We start from the raw sequence: 18,908 nt of genomic DNA on the forward strand, positions 1-18,908 counted from the left end.
CCAGACCTGGCTGCTCTTGGAGTCCACCGGCCGGCCCCATGCTTTCTCCGCCTTCTGCGACCCTCACATTCCCTCCCGCCTTTGTCTCTGCTGTTGGAGGGCCAAAGATGCACCTGGGGACCAGGGTCCGCCCTTTAGTTTCTTGGTACCCGGGTTCTAGGTCCACCCCTTGGGGCAAAGCACACACGGGCGACCGGGGCTCTGAGGAGGGTCCGCCTCAGATCAAGTGTGGGCGGGGCGGGGCGGGGCGAAGCAGCGGCCGCGGCTTCAGCACCTCGGAGAGCGCCGTGCCGGGGGCGGGGCGGGGCGGGGCGGGGCCTCGAGACTCCGGCCGGGCCCGGGGGCGCGCGCGGGCGCTCTCGCCGGGCCGCGAGCCGTGCGCGGTTCGGAGCCGCGCCCTGCCCTGCGCAGGTGCGCCCGCCGCGCCCGCCCTTGCCCGAGCCCCGCGGCGGCGGCGGCCTCCTCGCCGCGCCTCCGCCTCCTTCGCCGCCGCCGCCGCCTCCCCGCGCCGCGCTCCGCCCGGATGGCCAGGGCTGCGCCCGGGAATGGCGGAGCGAGAGAGCGGCGGCCTGGGCGGGGGGGCCGCGTCCCCGCCCGCCGCCTCCCCGTTCCTGGGGCTGCACATCGCGTCGCCTCCCAATTTCAGGTGAGAGTCCCCGGCCGCGCGCGTCCCGCCCTTCGGCCGCGGCTGATCTGCTGGCTGCCCGCCCCGCCCCCAGCGCCTCCGGATCCCGGAGCTGGGGGGCGGCGAGCGGAGGGGTCCCCCCCGCAGGACCCTTCCTCAGCCCCTTGGCCTCCAGTCCAGTGGGCGGCCGCCGCAGATTCCTGATGCAGCTGGCCCCGCCATTCCACGTCCTGGGGTGGCAGGCTCTGGGCTGGAGTTGGAGGAGGGGGTTCCTCCTCCCCGACAGGGCGCTGCGGCTGGGTCCGGGTTGGACTGAGATCCCAGCGGACCGGGTCCGAACGTTTCTGACTGCAGATGGGAGCCGGCTGGGGTGGCCCCCGGGTCCCAGTTTCAAGGGGTAATCGACAACCTTGATGCGGGAGAAGGAAGTCATGGGCCCTTCCCCCAGACTTGCCTGGCCAGGTGGCCTAACTGCCAGACTGGATCCTGCCAGGATCCTCTGTGGATTTGGACAGCGCCCATCTACCTGGTCAGGTGTGTCTCAAGGCAGGTGCAGAAGGCGCAGTCTGAGTCAGGGGCTCCTAGACCCCCTGTGGGTAGGGGACTCTTCCCAGGAGTACCAAGAATGGTGTGAGTGTGGGGGGGTCTGCTGGGTAAGTACCCAGGACCTGCCCGGAGCTCCCCTTCCACCTCACCCCCAATCTGGTGACCCCCAACGGCCACTGGGAGTTCAGAGAGGAAAAGGGTGACATTGGGAAAAGGATTGATGTCCCTCCCTCATAATTCTGACGCCCCCCTCCCACCTTGTGAAGGAGGAAGTGGAGGATGTCACCACTCCAGAAACTAGAAGAAAGCCGAGGCACCCAGTGATGCCCTATGGCAGGGCCTGGCGCCTTCCCCTCTCCTGGGGCTCCTGCCCCAGCCAGGCCCCAGCTGGGTTCTGACGCCAGCCCCTTTGACCATGGGGTCACTGACTCCCAGGTCCTCAGGTGGCCAGGGTCCTCTGGAGATCTCTAATGGCATCATCAGGCTGGAAAAGCTCCCCAGAGTCCTTGAGCCCAGCCAGCAGGACCAGAGGGAGGGGGCCAGAGGGAGGTGCCAAGGAGAGAGGAGAGAGCCTCAGACTCCAGCCTCCCTGGAAGGCCCGTGCTGTGGAAGAGAAGGGAGCTGTGGGTCCCTGGGTTCAAATCCTGCTGCCACCAGGCAGGGCTTTGTCCTCTCTGGGTCCCATCTGTTAAGTGGGCTAATTAATATTGATTCCTGCCTGGACAGGGGAGGGTGCACATCAAGCCCCTGTCCAGCAGGGATCCATCAGCCCTCCACGCTAGCAGGCATGTGTGCATGGCTTCACTGTGGTGGGTCTCGTAGACCTGGGTGGAGGAGATGGAGGAAGCTGGGAGGCTTGCCCGGGGCGCCCAAGGAAGTCAGAGGCTGGGTCCAGACAGGAGCCTAGGTCTGCCTTGCCCTGGCCCCGAGGGCAGCTGTGCCTCCCCACCCTGCTCCCACCTCCCCCTGGCAAGCAGCCACAGGCTTCAGTGAAGCGAGCTGAGCAGGGGGACACCGCCTAGGGAGTGTGGCCAGCTCTGAGCCAGGTGGGATGAGGCGGGCAGTAGGCCAAAAGGCTGAGGCGTGGGCAAGCCCTCTGGGACACCTGGGCCTGGCTGTGGAGACAGGGCCAGCTGGTGGGAATAATGAAGGTCAGTGCCTCAGGCCCCACGTGGGCTGCCCCGCCTGCTCCTGCAGCCCTCACTGCCCCTTCCCTTGTCCTGCCTCTTACAGCACCTGGCCCAGCTCCATTCCTGGGTGGCTTGTGCTCTCTTGGGCTTCTTGGGTTGGCTTGTGGATCCAACAGGCCTGGGTTTGAATCCTGGCCCATCCTTTTTAGCTGAGTGCCCCTAAACTGTGCACTTAACCTCTCTGAGCTTTCATTCCTTCCTCAAGGTATCTGCTTTTGGCCCTTGCTCAGAGTGGTCCTAAGACTCAGATGAGACAGCACATGTTGAGTGTTTCAAAGGCCATGTGAGCGTGTCCCCATCGCTCAGTGCAGAGTAGGTGCTCAATAATGCCTTGGCTGTTTGTTATTTAATTAAGGGTGAAATTGGGGCTCTTCTCCTCGAGAGAACAGAGACAGCAGTGCTAAGGGCTGGCACAGGGGAGCACTTGAGTGGCCCAGGCACCATCCTAAGGGCTCTCTGTGGCAAGAGCCTTTACTGCCCCACAGCCATACAGACGGAACCTTGTCATTGTGTCTGCTTTTCAGATGAAGCAGTTAAGGCGCAGAGAGGTTAGGTGAAGGAGCAGAGCTGAAATTCGAACCCAGACAGTCTGATTTCAAAGCCACCCCCAAAAGGGTGAGCCTGAGATATTAGAGAAGCTTCCGTGGAGAGGGGGAGCGTGGCCGGGCTGGGAGGACGGGCATCTGTTTGTTGATAGTTGGTTTAAATAAATAGGTGAGTTGTTTCTTGATCACATAATTCTGTTGGTTTAAATAAATGTGTGCTGATTTTGTTTTATGACTAGTGGCTACCACTGGGTATGGAGTGGGGTGAGGATTTTCACTCCTCCTTTTACATACTTCCATTTTGTTTGACTTACTTTTACAATGTGTCTATAGGTTACTTGTGTAACTTACAAAATAATAGGAGGAAGTTTATTATTCAAGTGATACATGTTCAGGGTAGAAGCTCTACAAAGAGAATTTAGAAACATATACAATGGGTACATTGGTGCCGGGTGAGTGGGCTGGAGGGGGAAAGCACAGCCATCTGTGTGGGAGGACTCTCGGGACATGGGACAAAGGGTGTTTGTGGCAAGCAGAGTGTGCAGCGAGGCCTGGGTGTGTGGAAGGGAGCCCTGGATGAGGGACCTTAAGTCAGCTGCCAGGGCTGGGGATATGGCTCAGTGGTAGAGCACTTGCCTAGCTTCTGACCCCAGCCAAAGAAAGAACGAGAGGGAGAAGGAAGAAAGAGTTCGGCTCCCCCGACCAGTCACGCTCGCCCACAGGAAGAGGCGCAGGCCTGCAGGCCCAGCAACTTGGGAGGCTGAGGCAGGAGAATCTCAAGTTGGAGGCCAGCCTGGGCAGCTTAGCAAACCCTTGTCTTGGAATAAGAAATAAAATGGTCTGGGGTGCAGCTGGGAGGGAGAGCGCCACCCCGGGTTTGAACCCCTGGCACTGCAAATAGCACGGTAGCAACAATAGGAAAGGGGAGGACCCGCGGACCCCCCGGGACGCACGGGTGTGGGTGGCAAAGCTGGACGGAGCCCACCCCAGGCTCCCTGGGGGTTCCCGGCTGCCCTGCCACACCAGCTCAGGGATGAGCCGCCAGGCCAGCCAGGCGCAGGGACCACCTGACATGTCTCTTCCTGGTGACACATTAGCACTCCTTCCTGAGTTGCTGGCTCTTGGCCAGGCTCAGCAGGGAGGCAGTGAGCAGAGGCCCCAGGTGGGTCTGGCCATGTGCGGGCCATGGGAGAGAGGGGAGGCAGGCTGGCTGCATGTGGCAGTGACCTGGGCAGGCCGGCCTGGGGGCGGGGCAGAGACCCCCAAGAGGAGGAGGCCAGGCAATGGCCCGCCCTGCAGTAGGCAGAGCAGAACGGAGCAGGAGCTTGGAGGCCATGTTAGGATGCGGCCTCTTCACTCACACACAGTGGGGTAAGGAAGGGTCAGCAGATGACTCGCTGGGAGACTGGCTATCCTGAAGTGAGGGGGGATGGGGACAGGATGCAAGAGTGACTGAAGGGTCAGATTAGAGCCCCCCCAGGAAGGATCTGCGCTGGGGTGGAGGGGAGACAGGAGCCATCGTCCAGTATGGTGCTGGGCTCCTGGGGCGAGATGTCTGATGGGAGATGAGAGGGCGGGTGGCCAGGGTGGTCAGAGCACATGGCCACTTGCTGAATCCCAGAGCGGTGGTCACTGGGGACCCAGTCGGAGGAGTCAGGCAACCAGTGGGTTTGGGTCTGGAGCTTCAGGGAGGATTGGGCTGGAAGTGTCCCATGTAGAGATGGTCTCTGTCACCTCTCTTGTCACCTCTCTCCCTGGGTGGGGAGGGACAACCTCTCCACCCAGGGAGACTGGGCAGGGGGAAAGAACAGGCCCAGGACTGGCACCCCGCCGGGCAGCCCCCTTGCTCTGGGGGGTGGAGGGCAATGGCGCTGCAGCTCTGAGAGCCGGGGCTCTCTGGGGAAGGGCGCCTTGCCCCGGGCTCAGCCCCACGCTCTGAAGTCCAAGCCTTCAGTTGTCTGGACTCTGGGGAATGGCCACGGCTCAGTTCTTGCTTGGGCCCAGTGGCTGCCACAAATGGGTGACCACTGCCATCCCCAGGCGAGGGCTCCGTGTTCTAGAGGCCCCTCGTCCCCAGAGCCAGCTCACTCTGCCACGGTCTGCAGGGATGTCCACGGGCCTGGCCTTGTCTCTGGAGGGTCCTGCTGCTGTGCAGCTGCAGCACCAGCACCTCCTGCACGGGCAGGTACTGGTGTCCCCGAGGGCCCATCCGGGGCTGGAGCAGGTGGGATCCTCCAGCCGAGAATGAGCAGCTCTCGGGACGGACGCAGCTCTGGGACCCGCAGGTGCCCGGGAGCACGGGGTGGGGGGGGGGGGTGAGCAGCGCTGGAGGCTCACCCAGGAGGAGAGGTCCCCAGGTCCCCACACGGCGCAGCTACCCCGTGTTTGTCACCTCCTGTGTGTGACCGTTGTCCCAGGAGGTCAGAGCCCCTCTTCTGCCTTCGTTCTCTTGGTTGCCGTTTCCACGTGGACACGCAGCTCTGCAGGGCCCACTCCCTATGGGACTGTCACCCCCGGGGGCCAGGGCGCCTGGCGCAGGGTCCTCAGTTGCACTCGCCGCGTCCCAGAGTTCTGCCACCTGTCTGCACCAAGGTGTCCGACACATCACACAGTTGTGACCCGAGTGAGGCTGTCCCTAGGAACTCGTCCCTTGGGTTGGATGCTGTTTTCATAGGGTGACAGTGTGGCTCGGTCAGGAGGGCATTCCAGCCTGACCCCAGCGTCCATCCCCAGTGGGGTGCGGAGGAGAACGGTCCTGAGGCTGAGGCTGGGCCTGGCTCGCCCCACCCCACCGTTTCAGCCAGGGCTGTCCCAGGGCCCCCAGCCAGCCCCAGGCCCCCAGGTGTGGACAGGACACAGGAAGTTGAGTCCAGGTAGGGACCAACTTGGAGAAAGATCCAGCTTTTTTTTTTAATATGTTTATTTTTTCTGAGTCATTGATGGACTTTTATTTTTTTAATTATTTATTGATATGTGGTGCTGAGAATCGAACCGGTGCCTCACACACCAGGCAAGTGCGCTGCCGCTGAGCCCCAGCCCCAGCCCAAGAACGCTCAGGTGTCGTGGAGAGAGACGGATCCTGCCCTCTGTCTGACTGCCTCTGGTGGGGGGAGGCCACTAGGTCTCATGACTCAAAGGACAAATTTGCCACTCCAGAATTACCAGCAAGAGGGACCAGGGGCACCCACAGCAAGGTGCATGGGTCAGAGAAGCCAGAGCGGGTGCAGGAGGGTGGCACAGAGTGTGGGGGAGGAGGGGAACCAGGCAGGCCACAGGTGAAGGGAGGCCCTGGCCTCGGGCACAGGCGAGAATGTTTGCCCCTTTCCTTGGCCCAGGGAGCCTTTGGGGGGCCTGGGTAGGGGGGAGTGGTAGGATCCGACTTGCATCTTAAAGGTCAGAGTCCCCTTTGCAAGGGGCTCGTCGCCCAGGTCCTGGTGGACAGTGGCCTGTAGGGAGGCCAGAGGGCAGTGGGGAGCCTCTGAGAGCTGACAACAGCCCCGCATCCTGAGGACCCCCAGGAGCCAACCCTGTGCTCAGCACTCAGAGGGCTGCAGGGACAGCCGGGCCCCGACCCAGTGTGTTCAGTCACGAGAGGCTCACAGGACCCAGGGTCACCAGCTGGCAACCTTGTCTCACCACAGCACCTGGCCAGGAGGCCCCCAAGTGGCTTCTGGACAGCCAGCCACCTGGCTCCATCTGCCAGGCTCAGCCAAAGCCCCACCCTCCACTCAGCCTGCCCCTGGTTGAGAGGTATATTAGAAAGGGCCAGAACTGCTGCTGGGGACAGGGACAGCAGGGGAAGGTGACCCCACAGGGCAAGGGGAAAGGCCATGAAAGCAACATCAGGACATGAGCGCCATTGCTCAGGGCCATCGAGCAGCGCCAGCTCAGGGTCTGGGGCCGCAGCATGGGCAGGACAGCAAGCCAGGTGCCAGCGGAAGGGCCCGGGCACCTGGTGGGAGGTGAGGTTAATGCAGCAGGAGGGGCCTTGGCTTGGAAGGTAGGCCCAGAGGCCAGGGAGGCACCCAGAGACCAGCCTGTGACACCAGACATTAGGGTGGCTGACTTCCGTCCCCACTGGCAAGCAGCACAGGTTGGGTTGGTCCACAGAGGCTGCTCCGGTGGGAGGCTGCCTACCTGTGAAGGAGGGTCCTGTCCTGCAGCTTGGGGTGGCCTCCTGGAGCCCAGCCTCAGCTCTCCCAGAGGTGGATCAGGCAGAATCAGGAAAGCTCCACCCTCTCCTTCCCTCCCTGCCTCTCCAGCTCCTCCCCACCACAGTGGCCACCCCCGAGCCTGGAGGGTCTGGACTGGGAAACCCCGTGGTAACTAGAGAAGAGAGGAAGGGGCAGGACCTGGGTCACGGGCCACTTGCAAAGGAGACTCTGAGCAGTCTTCCCCCTGGATCTTGCGCAGGGACCCCACAGCCCCCTGCAGCTCCCAAACACCCACTCTGCTCATGCTCCCAGCGTCCGGGGGCAGGGACAGGCGGCCTCTTTCTCCGTGGGAAACTGAGGCCTAAGGCCCGTACCTGGGCTGAATGCTTCTTCTCTGTAAAACGGGTGAACAGAGCCCTCCCAGGTGGCGGCGAGGACGCAGGGATGCGTGGAGATGTGGAGGTGGGGGCCGCCCGGCAGCAGCTGGTGGGTCAGTCAGGCTGCGCCCTGGGGCCGCCTGCGTCCAGGCCTGATGCAGGATGTTCCGCTGTCCGCCCTGCCCAGGAGGAGCACCCAAAATAAAGCACCCCAGCACCTGAACAGGGCAGGCACCTGTGACCCCGAGTGGGGGCTGCCTCTGGGGACTGGGTTCCTGGGCTGGGTTCAGGAAGAGGGTGGGGATATCACCCCTGCCCAGTGGAGCCGGGATCAGGCATGGCCCCCTAACTCGCAGCCCGCGCCCCTCCCAGCATTCCCAGGCCAGCACAGTTCCCATCTGTGAGGCCCATCAGGCCCAGCCCTGCCTCTGGTGCCGTCCAGAGGAGTGGGCACCTCAGAGGATGCTGGAACATAGACACGTCCAGGTCACCTCCCATCCTGGCCACGCCAGGCCCCGCCGCCTTCTCTGACTGCTTTGGTTAGGGAGGAGGGGTGGACGCTGAGGTCACCCTCTCAAGCACCTGGCCAGCAGGTCCTGAGTGCCGGTGTGTGAAGGCGGCCTCACCAGCTCTGCCCGCCAGTAGCATCCAGGCTGGACGGAGCTGGGAGGGAGGGACGCAGAGTGGGAGGGCCGTCTCTCTGGAGCAGAGTGGCATGGGGGCAGTGTCTCTGATGGAGGCCAGGTCCTGTCTGCTCTGTCACCCTGCCTTACATCCAGGTAGATGGTGACACCAGCCTCGTGGGAGGGCCAGGAGGGCTTCCTGCAGGAGGGGGCTTCCCTGAGCGCTCCTCTGGCATGCCCGGGGCCACCTGCCATGTGCTCCATCAAGCCCTGCGTTAGGCACTGGGGAGGCCTAGTGTCCACTCTTGGGGACGCAGATCAGTAAGCAGGTGATTACCCACAGAGCTGGGCCTCAAATGCCCAGAATGGGGTGCAGCCCCAGCTAAGAGCCTTGGAGCATTGGGGGGCAGCAGGGATGACAGGGTTTCACCGGTTTTGCTTAAGAGTGGCATGTGGCGCAGGGCAGTAAGGGGTAGGGAGCCTGGGGCATGCAGGCCAGTGTGGGGGGCCTGGGAGGACAGAGGCCAGCCTGCACCAGGGCATGGCAGTGAGGAGACAGCTGTGTGCAGGGCCTGGCCGAGAAGGGGCTTCTGAGGGCACCTCCAGGTGGGGCACCCAGCGTTCCTGCAGCTCCCAGGTGTTGAGTCCCAGGGGCTCCTCTTGCGCCTTTGGCCTTCCTAGTGACCCTCCGGGGGGCACTGAATGCTGGCCACCGGGTTCTTGTCCCTGGCTCCGGGCAAGGCCCCTTCCCCAGCTCACTGCCCACCTGCCACAGCTGGGCACCCACCACCCTGGGCTGCCGTGAAGGAGGCCTCCAGGAGCATCGCTCCCTTGTCAGAGTCCCCTGTGAAGTTCCACCCAGGAAGTTCAGGACCACCCAGCTGCTCTTCCCGCCCTGCTCCAGGGGGTCCAAACACTGGCCCGCCCTTGGTTCTGGATCTAGACCCCCCCTTCCTGGGTCCTGAACCTTTGAGCCTTGCCTGGGGAGGGAGGGACTCAGATGCCACCCAGCCACACCCTCTGACCTTGCCCTGGGTCCCTGAAGCTCCCTGATGAGGTGTGGGGGACTGAGCATGTGACTGTGAGGACAGGGGATCAACTCTTGGGGAATTTTGGAAGCTCCCCCATCTTCTACCTGGCACCCAAAAAATGGTGCTGGCCCTTTAACACAGATCAGAGGCTGGCTTTGGGGGGAAACATCCTAGATTTCTGCCATCTGCTTATAAGCCTGGGCCAGGGAGGGGGGTCACCTCAGCCCCCAACAGGGGCATTGGAAGGGCAGGTGGAGCCTGTGGCATTGATTGCAGTAACCTGATCCGCGGGGGGAGGCGGTGACATCGGGCAGCAGCGTCTTGGCCTTGGGAGGAAGCTGCCGGCGGGCCAGGGAGGGCTGGGCTGGGCAGAGCTGGGCTGGGGCCGGTGGGCAGCTGCTGCCTCCCTCCGTCATCTATTTTTAATGAGCTCCCAGGGCTTCCGCAGCAGCCGGGACGCAGGGAGGCAGGCCCAGGCGGTGGAGGCTGCAGGCCCCAGCCCTGCCTTGAGCCCTGGCCCCCCCACCCTTCTGGGCATGAGAGGGCAGCCCTGGGGCCCCGCAGCCCCCCGGCCGGGCAGGGCTCTCCATGCAGCTGGTGCTGAAGATGGACTCGAGCCCGGACAATGACAGCTGGCTGGAGGATCAGTGGGAGCGCTGGTAGGGGATGGGGCCGGGAGGGGACTGGGGAGGGACTTGGGGGCAGCTCCTTTGAGCTCAGGGTCCCCTGTTTGGTACCTGAGGTAAGAGGCAGGGTGTAAACCTCCTACGGTCCCCTGGGCACTGGGCCACCCTCCTCCTGGGTGACCTTGGAGCAGTGAGTTCCCTTGCTCCATGCTCAGTCTCCTGGTCTTCTTTGGGGAAAGGATCAGACGTTCCCCCCAAACTTCCCAGATGTTCCACTCACCCAGACCAGGCAGAGTGCCAGGGCTAGGGGGGCAGTGGGGGGTCAGGCAGGTGCTGCGGTGCCTGGCCCAGCCCTGCCCTCTGAAGGGGTGCACAGAGCTGTCTTGGGATGTCCTGGGGCTGGTTGGTGTTCCTGTGCCCAGGGCTCTTTCTGGTTTGTCTCCCAAGCTCACAGCACGTCCAGTCCCAGCCCCAGGCCTTTCTCGACTCTGCGCAGGGTCCTGGTAGTGGGCAAGAAGATGCCCAGGTTGGAGAAGGCAGCACGAGGTCATAGTTTCTCCTGGAATGGGCTCAATGTACCCGTGTTGACACCAGATTTCCTCCACCCCTTCCTCGGGCTCACAGGCGTACATCTTCCTGGGCTGGGGACATGGCGCACTCCTCTAAGGCTCTTGTGCCCTCTGGCAGCTCCTGGCATCTTGTTCCTGTGACCTGCACAGGGCCCCTACTCCAGGCATCTCTTGGAGTCTCTTCTTGACTCTGCATTCTCCTTGGGTGAACTGGCCTTGGCACCTGCCTTGACCTGGGAGGCCAAGTTCTGACCAGCTGGGCCTTCTAGGCACTGTCTCCTGGTTGGCAACAGAATGGGCAGCTCCCAGCCAGGTTGGGGTAACCCCGAGCCCCTTCCTCCTGTGCCACCCTAGGAGACTGCCTTTCAGCTTGAGCCCCACATTCTTTCCCTGCCTACCCACTAGACTGGTGCAGATGGACCACTCCCATCCTTGGGGGGCTGTAACCTTCCAGAGGCTGCCCCTGGGACAAGGTAATAGGGAGAGGCCAGTAGACTTAGCAGTTCCCTGAGTTGTAACTCTGGCTTCTTGTCCCCACCAGGCTCACCCATGACATCAGCCTGGAGGAGTTTGAGGATGAAGACCTTTCAGAGATCACTGATGAGTGTGGCATCAGCCTTCAGTGCAAAGATACCCTGTCGTTACGGGTAAGGGCCAGCTCCTGGGAGCCCAAATGGGGTAGCAGGATGGGTAGGGACGGGAGCGAGGGCACTCCCATAGCTGTGAAGGTGCTTTCAGGTCTGCACAGCAGCCTTGGAGAGAAGCAGCAGGAATATCAGCTAATGCTTGGCACGTCTTGGGTGGTCAATCAGAATTTTCAAAAAAAAAAAATAAATAATGTATTCATTTATTTGCCAGGGCTGAGGCAGACAGTAGCTTCTTCGGGTGCCCTCAGGAAGACAGGGCAGGAGGTCTTGAGATCTAGGGCAGTGGCCTGAGGGCCAGAGTTAAAGGGAAGGCCCTTTGAGGAGTGGCCCTGGCAGAGGGCCTGCGGCAGCACAGGGTGGAGTCCGGTGGAATCTGCAGTGCTCTGGGAGAGGACAAAACAGCCAAGGCACTGCTGGCCAACTCCCATGGCTGCCGGCCACCACTGCACCAGACCCGCCACACCACGCGCCTCCTGGGCCTTCTCTGTCCCCACTGAAGGGCTGGTCCAGCACTGCTGCTACTGAGTCCCTTGGCTTGCCATAGAGAGATGGCTGTCTCTTCTCCCTAAAGAGCTCAATGCTGCCAGGTTCTCAGCCTGATCAGATGGGCATCCCCACTATGTCTTTTCAGAACAGAAAGATGGGGCAGCTAGCCAGGAAGTGAAAGGCAGAGTACAGGGCTAGGTTTTATTTCATTTTATATTTTTGGTAACCGGGATTGAACTCAGGGGCACCTAATATTCCCCAGTCCTTTTTTATATTTTATTGAGAGACAGGGTCCTGCCGAGTTGCTTAGGGTTTTGCTAATTGCTGAGGCTGGCTTTGAACCCACCATCCTCCTGCCTCAGCCTCCCAAGCCACAGGGATTACAGGCGTGTGCCACCACGTTCAGCCAGGGCTAGGTTTTAAAGCACTTCTCTGCCCCAGGAGGGTGGGTGGCAAGACGTGGTGTTGGGAGAATTGCAGTGTGAGCTGGGGAGGGGGTGACTAAATCTGTGTTAACTTCCTGCTACCCCCAGAGCTTCTGTAAGCTCTGCCAGGCAAGAGGAAACCAAGGGCTGAAGATAACGTTCCAGTTTCCATACCCCAACTCTCCACCCTCTGGCCAGTCCAGAAGGGGAAGGAGGCAGGAGCCAAGCACTCTGGACGCGGGGAGTGGTCCCAGGGCTCTGGCATGGCTTCTACACCTGTTCTGGATTCTGATACCATCCCCTCCCGCAACGTGCACAAGCAGGGTCCCGAGGCAGCACTAGCTAGGGTGTACCCCCATGGGCCTTAGACAGGCTCCGGGGGGGCTTTCACACTGCAGGGTCCTCACCTCTCTGGGAGGCGGGGGCGTGGTAGTGAGGAATTGAAGGGTCAGGGGCTCTGTCCAAGGTGCCAGAAAGTTGGTAGCTGAGCTGGGACAAGCATGGGGGGCCATCAAGGCAGGGTTGGAGGGGCCTGGGCCCCTGGGCCTGGGAGAGAAGACGTAGGGCCGGGGATGCCATCTCCCGAGTTCCAGGTGCCGCCTGCGTGCCCCGCCCCCGCGTCCCTTTTCGGGTCGCGGCGGGTTCCCCAGTCGCACTGCAGCCCTCCCGCAGTCTTCCTGTCCCAGAGGAAGGCTCAGCTTTCCCAATTTCCTCACGACCCTCTTGAAATACTGACTCCCCCGCTCCACGACCAATTCCTGGCGGGCCCAGAACTACTTGGCGACCCCTGAGTTCCCATGGCAACAGTGGTGATTTCACTCTGGGCTCGGCTTACAACCCGGGTGAGGTCACCGGCCGTTGCCAAGGGAACGGGAGGGTGCCTGGAGTCGGAAGGGGGTGGCCCGTGGGGAATGGAGAGGTGCGGACCAAGGCGCCCACTGGAGTGGGAGGAGGACGCCTGCGCTTCCTCACAGGCGGCTGGCGGGAGCGGCCCTCTCTGCCCAGCACCCGCCTTTCTCCCTCGGATCCCCCCCCTCGCGCCCCCGAAATGGACTCGCCCGGCGTGGGGGGCGGGGCGCGGCGGCCTCGGCCCCGCCCTCCCTGGCGCGGCGCCGCCCCCTGACGCCCCTCCGTCCCCGCCGCGCAGCCCCCGCGCGCCGGGCTGCTGTCTGCGGGCGGCGGCAGCGCAGGGAGCCGGCTGCAGGCCGAGATGCTGCAAATGGACCTGATCGACGCGGCGGGGGACACTCCTGGCGCGGAGGACGACGAGGAGGAGGACGACGAGGATCGCGCGGCGCGGCGGCCGGGAGTGGGGCTGCCCGAGGCCGATTCCGGCCAGGAGCCAGCGCCCCGCGGCCAGGGCCAGAGCCAAGGCCCGGGCAGCGGGGACACGTACCGGCCCAAGCGGCCCACCACGCTCAACCTCTTTCCGCAGGTGCCGCGATCTCAGGTGAGGCGCCAGCCGGGGATGAGGACTGGCGGGGTCGGGGGTGAAGGGGGCGGTGCCCTGGGGGCCGTCCTGGAAGGTGCGGGGCGCTGAGGGCCTCCACGGCCCAGGTCCGGCCTGCGGAGCCCAGAGCAAGGTGGGCTGCAGCGGGAGGGCTGGAACGGGTGCTCCGAGGGGCGGGGAGGTCTGCCCTAAGGGACAGGGTTGAGGCCACCCACTGGGTGTGGAGCCTTGAGAAAGGGTGGAAGGATTGGAGTAAAGAGAGAGGTAGTGGGTTAAGAGACCAGGGCTTTGAGGGTGTGGAAGGAGTTTGAGACCTCTGGCCATGATGGGGTTTCCATTTAGATTATGGGGCTTCTGGTGACGATGGGGCAGAAACAGGACCTGGAGGAAAGGAGTCTGAAATGGTGTGCATGAGGGGAGGTCAAGGGAACTTGTGGTAAGGTGTGGATGTGGCGGCAGTCAATTTGAAATCTGGGCAGCTGGGAATCTCAGAAGGCTGGGGAGAGTAATGAGGGATGGAGCTGCTTGGCTGAGTTGGGGGCCTAGGGCCCCTGGCACGTGGCTGGATGCCAAGGAGAGTTGAATAGGGTGGGGAGAGCTGGCTATGGCCCTTTGTCTTCAGGCCTCCTCAAGAGCTGGGAAGTGGGCTGCTGGTGGATGGTGCAGGGGCTGCAGGAAAGGGTTGGTCCCTTTCCCAGCATCCTCTGGCATGGCTTTTGGCAGCTCAGCTCGTGAATGTGCAGGCTTTGGAGAGTGTTCTCGGGGAGGGAGCCCAGGTTGTATGTGGGAGCCTCGTATGTGGGCACTGTGGAAGGTCCCAAGGGGCTGAATGTGTGGACAGGCAGGCAGGAGATTCAGGAGGGAGGCTGGTGACATCTTCATCTCATTCCTCAGTCCTGTACTGCTGTGGGGAGGGGCCAGGTTATAGAGTCATCATTCAGATGTTCAGATTCGTTCCAGTCCCCCAGGCCAACTGCTGGGGAGACCCTTCTTTGTGCTTTTTTCAGGTGCTACCAGAATGCCCCTGGCCCTTCCTAGGCCATAGATAGATTCCTGAGTCCCAGGGCAGGGCATCACCTGGTCCTCCACTAGGGCTGGATTTGTGTCTTACCTGTAACCCCTTCATGTCCAGAGTGTGGAGCTGAACGTCTCTAGGGAGCCCCTTCTTGTCCCCCTCAGCCTCCCCTACTCACCCGCACACTAGCCATTGCCACTTCGCTGAGGCTGATGGGGGCACCTCCCTGGGGGATGGCCAGCATTCCTGAGCCAAGAGGGAAGGCCATCTAGTGCCAACAGGCCTGGTGGGCAGGACTGTTCCTTGCACCCTCTTGCCTGCTCCAGAGGAGGGTTGGGAGAGAGGCCTTGGCAAGGGGAAGCTGATGGGTGCAGCACACAGCCTGGGGATGGCCTGATGGGGGCAGGGCCAGGGCCTCCCTGTGCCGGGCACTGCTGACTGCTTCTTCACAAGGGCCTTTTGTTCCCTGCACAGGACACACTGAATAATAATTCTCTTGGCAAAAAGCACAGTTGGCAGGATCGGGTGTCTCGATCATCCTCACCTCTAAAGACAGGTGAGTTGAGACCCTCTCCATGAGCTGGGCCTCAGCCTGCCCTGACTCAGTCTCTGCTGCTGAGAGCAGACCCAGCCGTCTCCACCTTCCAAGTGGAGGTCAACTGCCCACCTAGTACACTCTACAAGCCCAGCTGGGAGCTGAGGTCAGCTGTGACATGAGCGAGTCAACTGGCCCCAGAGTCTTCGAGGGGCCTAGTGCCTGGGGAGGCTTTGTCTCAGTCTCTGTGTGGACCAGCTGGTGCAGAGGGAGCAGGTAGCCAGGGTCCTGCCCTCAGCACCAACCTGCCTGCCCTCCAGGGGAACAGACACCGCCACACGAACACATCTGCCTGAGCGATGAGCTGCCGCCTCAGGGCAGCCCTGCCCCCACCAAGGATCGAGGCACCTCCACTGACAGCCCTTGTCGCCGCAGTGCTGCCACCCAGATGGCACCTCCAGGTGGACCCCCTGCTGCCGCCCCTGGTGGCCTGGGCCACTCCCATCGAGACCGGATCCACTACCAGGCAGACGTGCGGCTAGAGGCCACTGAGGAGATCTACCTGACACCCGTGCAGCGGCCTCCAGACCCCGCAGAGCCCACCTCTGCCTTCCTGCCGCCCACGGAGAGCCGGATGTCTGTCAGCTCGGATCCAGACCCTGCTGCCTACCCTTCAGCTGCAGGGCGGCCACACCCCTCCATCAGTGAAGAGGATGAGGGCTTTGACTGCCTGTCATCCCCAGAGCGGGCCGAGCCACCAGGTGGAGGATGGAGGGGGAGCCTAGGGGAGCCCCCGCCACCTCCTAGGGCCTCGCTGAGCTCTGACACCAGCGCTCTGTCCTACGACTCGGTCAAGTACACACTGGTGGTGGACGAGCATGCGCAGCTGGAGCTGGTGAGCCTGAGGCCATGCTTTGGAGACTACAGTGACGAGAGCGACTCAGCCACCGTCTATGACAACTGTGCCTCCGCCTCCTCACCCTATGAGTCGGCCATTGGGGAGGAATATGAGGAGGCCCCCCGGCCTCGGCCCTCCACCTGCCTCTCAGAGGACTCCACACCTGATGAACCTGATGTCCACTTCTCCAAGAAGTTCCTGAACGTCTTCATGAGCGGCCGCTCTCGCTCCTCCAGTGAGTGAGCAGGGGAGCTGCGGGGCAGCCGGGTGGGGAGAGCCAAGACGCAGCATCCTGGTTTGACTAAGAGCACAGAACTCTGCCTGCCCTCCTAAGCCTCAGCCTGAGCTGGGGCCACCCTCCTCCAGCCTGTCCCCTCCCCCACAGGTGCAGAGTCCTTTGGCCTGTTCTCCTGTGTCATCAATGGGGAGGAGCAGGAGCAAACCCACCGGGCCATATTCAGGTGAGGGCTGTACCCCTCCCTGCCTCTGCCATCACCACGCAGCCCAATCCAAACCCTTGCAGTTGACATCTACTAAGCCTCAGGGGTCAGAGTCCAGCTTCTAGGAACTCGGAGCATGGTGACCAAGCGCTGAGGTGCCATAAGCAAGCCAGGACTTGTATACCTACCCTGGCTGGGACAGGGTGTCCTGGAGGGAGACCAGATGGATGACCCTCATCCACTCTCCAGCCCCCTCCAGGCCCAGTGCTACCCCCATGACCTCAGGACCTCTGCATCCCTCCTGTCCTGGCCCCTGGCTTCCTAGATGGAAGATGTGGGTATGACTGGTGCTAGTTCCCCAGGAGCCTGCGCTGTGACAGGCGTCCATGATACTTTGCAAATGTTTATTGAACTAAAGATGCCACTGGCTGGAGAGGTCCTCTGAGGAATTCCTCACATGCCCTTGTTGGGGACAGGTTTGTGCCTCGACATGAAGACGAACTTGAGCTAGAAGTGGATGACCCTCTGCTGGTGGAGCTGCAGGCTGAGGACTATTGGTACGAGGCCTACAACATGCGCACTGGTGCCCGAGGCGTCTTTCCTGCCTACTACGCCATTGAGGTCACCAAGGAGCCTGAGCACATGGCAGGTAGTCTCCCTCTTTCACCTGGTGCCACCAGACCTGGCATCTGCCTGCCGGCCTTGCTGCCAGGTGAACGTGTGCCCCAGATCTCAGGCAGCCAGGGAAGGGACGAGCGGGTGATTTCAGGTCTATCTCATAATGCAGAGTGAGGCCCAGCCAGGTTGGAACTTCTGGCACCCCCTGCTGGCCATGTCACTCCCCCCATGCCTCCTCCTCCCTGTGCTGGGCTGCCAAGCCCACTCCTGCTCACTTCACATTTGCTTTCCAGCCCTGGCCAAAAACAGCGACTGGGTGGACCAGTTCCGGGTGAAGTTCCTGGGCTCAGTCCAGGTTCCCTATCACAAGGGCAACGACGTCCTGTGTGCTGCTATGCAAAAGGTACCCGGATCCGGCTTCCTTTGTGGGTGCCACCTTCAGGCCAGTGCACAGTGTCACTTGGGGAAAAGGGCACAGGGGTCTAGAGACCCTGGGACAGGAGAGACTGGTTGGGGGACAGATAGCACCTGACGTGTCCCTGTCCCTTACCCAGATTGCCACCACCCGCCGGCTCACCGTGCACTTTAACCCACCTTCCAGCTGCGTCCTTGAGATCAGCGTTAGGGGTGTGAAGATAGGTGTCAAGGCCGATGACTCCCAGGAGGCCAAGGTGACAGCTCTGAGCTGGCCCTTCCTTCCTCAAGCCAATAGCCCTCCCACTAAATTTGCCATGACAGGTGTGCCCCTGCGGCCTTTCTCTTCCTCCTGTAGGTGAATAAGTGTAGCCACTTTTTCCAGCTGAAGAACATCTCTTTCTGTGGCTACCACCCAAAGAACAACAAGTGAGTGGGGGCGGAGGCAGAGGTGGGTGTCGGGGAGGCCCGGAGCCACGCTGGTGTGGGGAGTGAGCTCCTCCGCACTCCTGGACCCCTCTTCCACAGGTACTTTGGGTTCATCACCAAGCACCCTGCTGACCACCGGTTTGCCTGCCATGTCTTTGTGTCTGAAGACTCCACCAAAGCCCTGGCAGAGTCCGTGGGGTACGTGTGTGTCCTGCCAGTTCCCACCAAAGGGCAGGCCCTGGTTGCAGGCCTGGGATGTGGTCCCCCACGCTGTCGCCCCTCAGTGTGCCCTGCAGCTTTGGAAACCCATCTCTAGACCCTAGTGTGGTGGCCTGGAGGGAGGGCTGGGTGGTCTCCAAGCTGTCAGTTGCTGGGCCCTTCCTTCAATGCCCAATTACTCAGGAAGCCAGTTCCACAGAGGACAGAGCTCCTGGGCTCCCACCCGACATCCCCTACAACCCCGGGTGGGGGTCTTGTGGCCCTGGGGAGGCTGCCTAGTGACCCGCGGACCTCCTCCTAGGCGGGCCTTCCAGCAGTTCTACAAGCAGTTCGTGGAGTACACCTGCCCCACTGAGGACATCTACCTGGAGTAGCAGCACTGCCCTGCCCTCCACATCCCCTGGGCCCTCAGGCCAGGACAGCTCGCTGCTGACAGGACATGGCACTGCCCCGGAGGAGGATGGCCACCAGAGGACGGGAGAGTGGGGGCTCTTGGCCCGGGTGGGGGGGCAGGGTTATGGGGAGAGGCAGATGCAGTTTATTGTAATATATGGAACTAGATTCATCTATGGAGGTCAGCGGCGGTTGGGGGCTGGGGGGCAGGGCAGGGCTGGGCGTCGGGCCTCTGGCTCTCTGGCTCTGGGCTTCTGCCTTCGTGAAGCCCACGCCACCTGCAGATGCCACCTTTCCCCTGACCCAAACCCCACCAGCGCCCTGAGCCCAGCTGAGCCCCGCCACCTCCCAAGGACTCTCTAGTAAGGAAATGGCAGCAGGTGGAGGTGAAGTCCCTGTTCCCAGCCTTTGGTGGCTTCCACCTCCACCTCACTAGCACGCCGGCCCCTGGCAGGCTCGGGAGCTCCCAGGGCAGCAGCGGCCTCCAGCAGGCCCTGCCCAGCAGGGGCAGCCTCCCAGTGCCAGGCCAGTTTGTCATGGTCTTGTTACCCTGGCCATAACAATTAAAGTGCCATTTCCTGCCTGGACCACAGTGGCTGTATCTTCGCGCACCGCCCCCCGCACCCCTTTGTCACGCGGCAGGAAAGCCGAGC

At 62.2% G+C, this 18,908-nt stretch overlaps 1 protein-coding gene across 1 annotated transcript; it reads left to right on the forward strand.

Moving 5' to 3' along the window:
• The first annotated feature begins 485 nt into the window (after positions 1–485).
• On the forward strand, positions 486–18,842 carry Mapk8ip1 (mitogen-activated protein kinase 8 interacting protein 1). Its single transcript, XM_076847088.2, has 12 exons — positions 486–646; positions 10,828–10,933; positions 12,992–13,294; positions 14,784–14,865; positions 15,165–15,977; positions 16,128–16,203; positions 16,659–16,831; positions 17,094–17,203; positions 17,355–17,471; positions 17,573–17,643; positions 17,743–17,841; positions 18,164–18,842. Exons 1-12 carry the CDS (start codon positions 546–548, stop codon positions 18,234–18,236), a joined length of 2,124 nt encoding a protein of 707 aa, XP_076703203.2. The 5' UTR covers positions 486–545; the 3' UTR covers positions 18,237–18,842.
• The last annotated feature ends 66 nt before the right edge of the window (positions 18,843–18,908 follow it).

This window comes from Callospermophilus lateralis, chromosome 2 (genome assembly GCF_048772815.1).
Source record: "Callospermophilus lateralis isolate mCalLat2 chromosome 2, mCalLat2.hap1, whole genome shotgun sequence".
Classification (NCBI taxonomy): Eukaryota; Metazoa; Chordata; class Mammalia; order Rodentia; family Sciuridae; genus Callospermophilus; species Callospermophilus lateralis.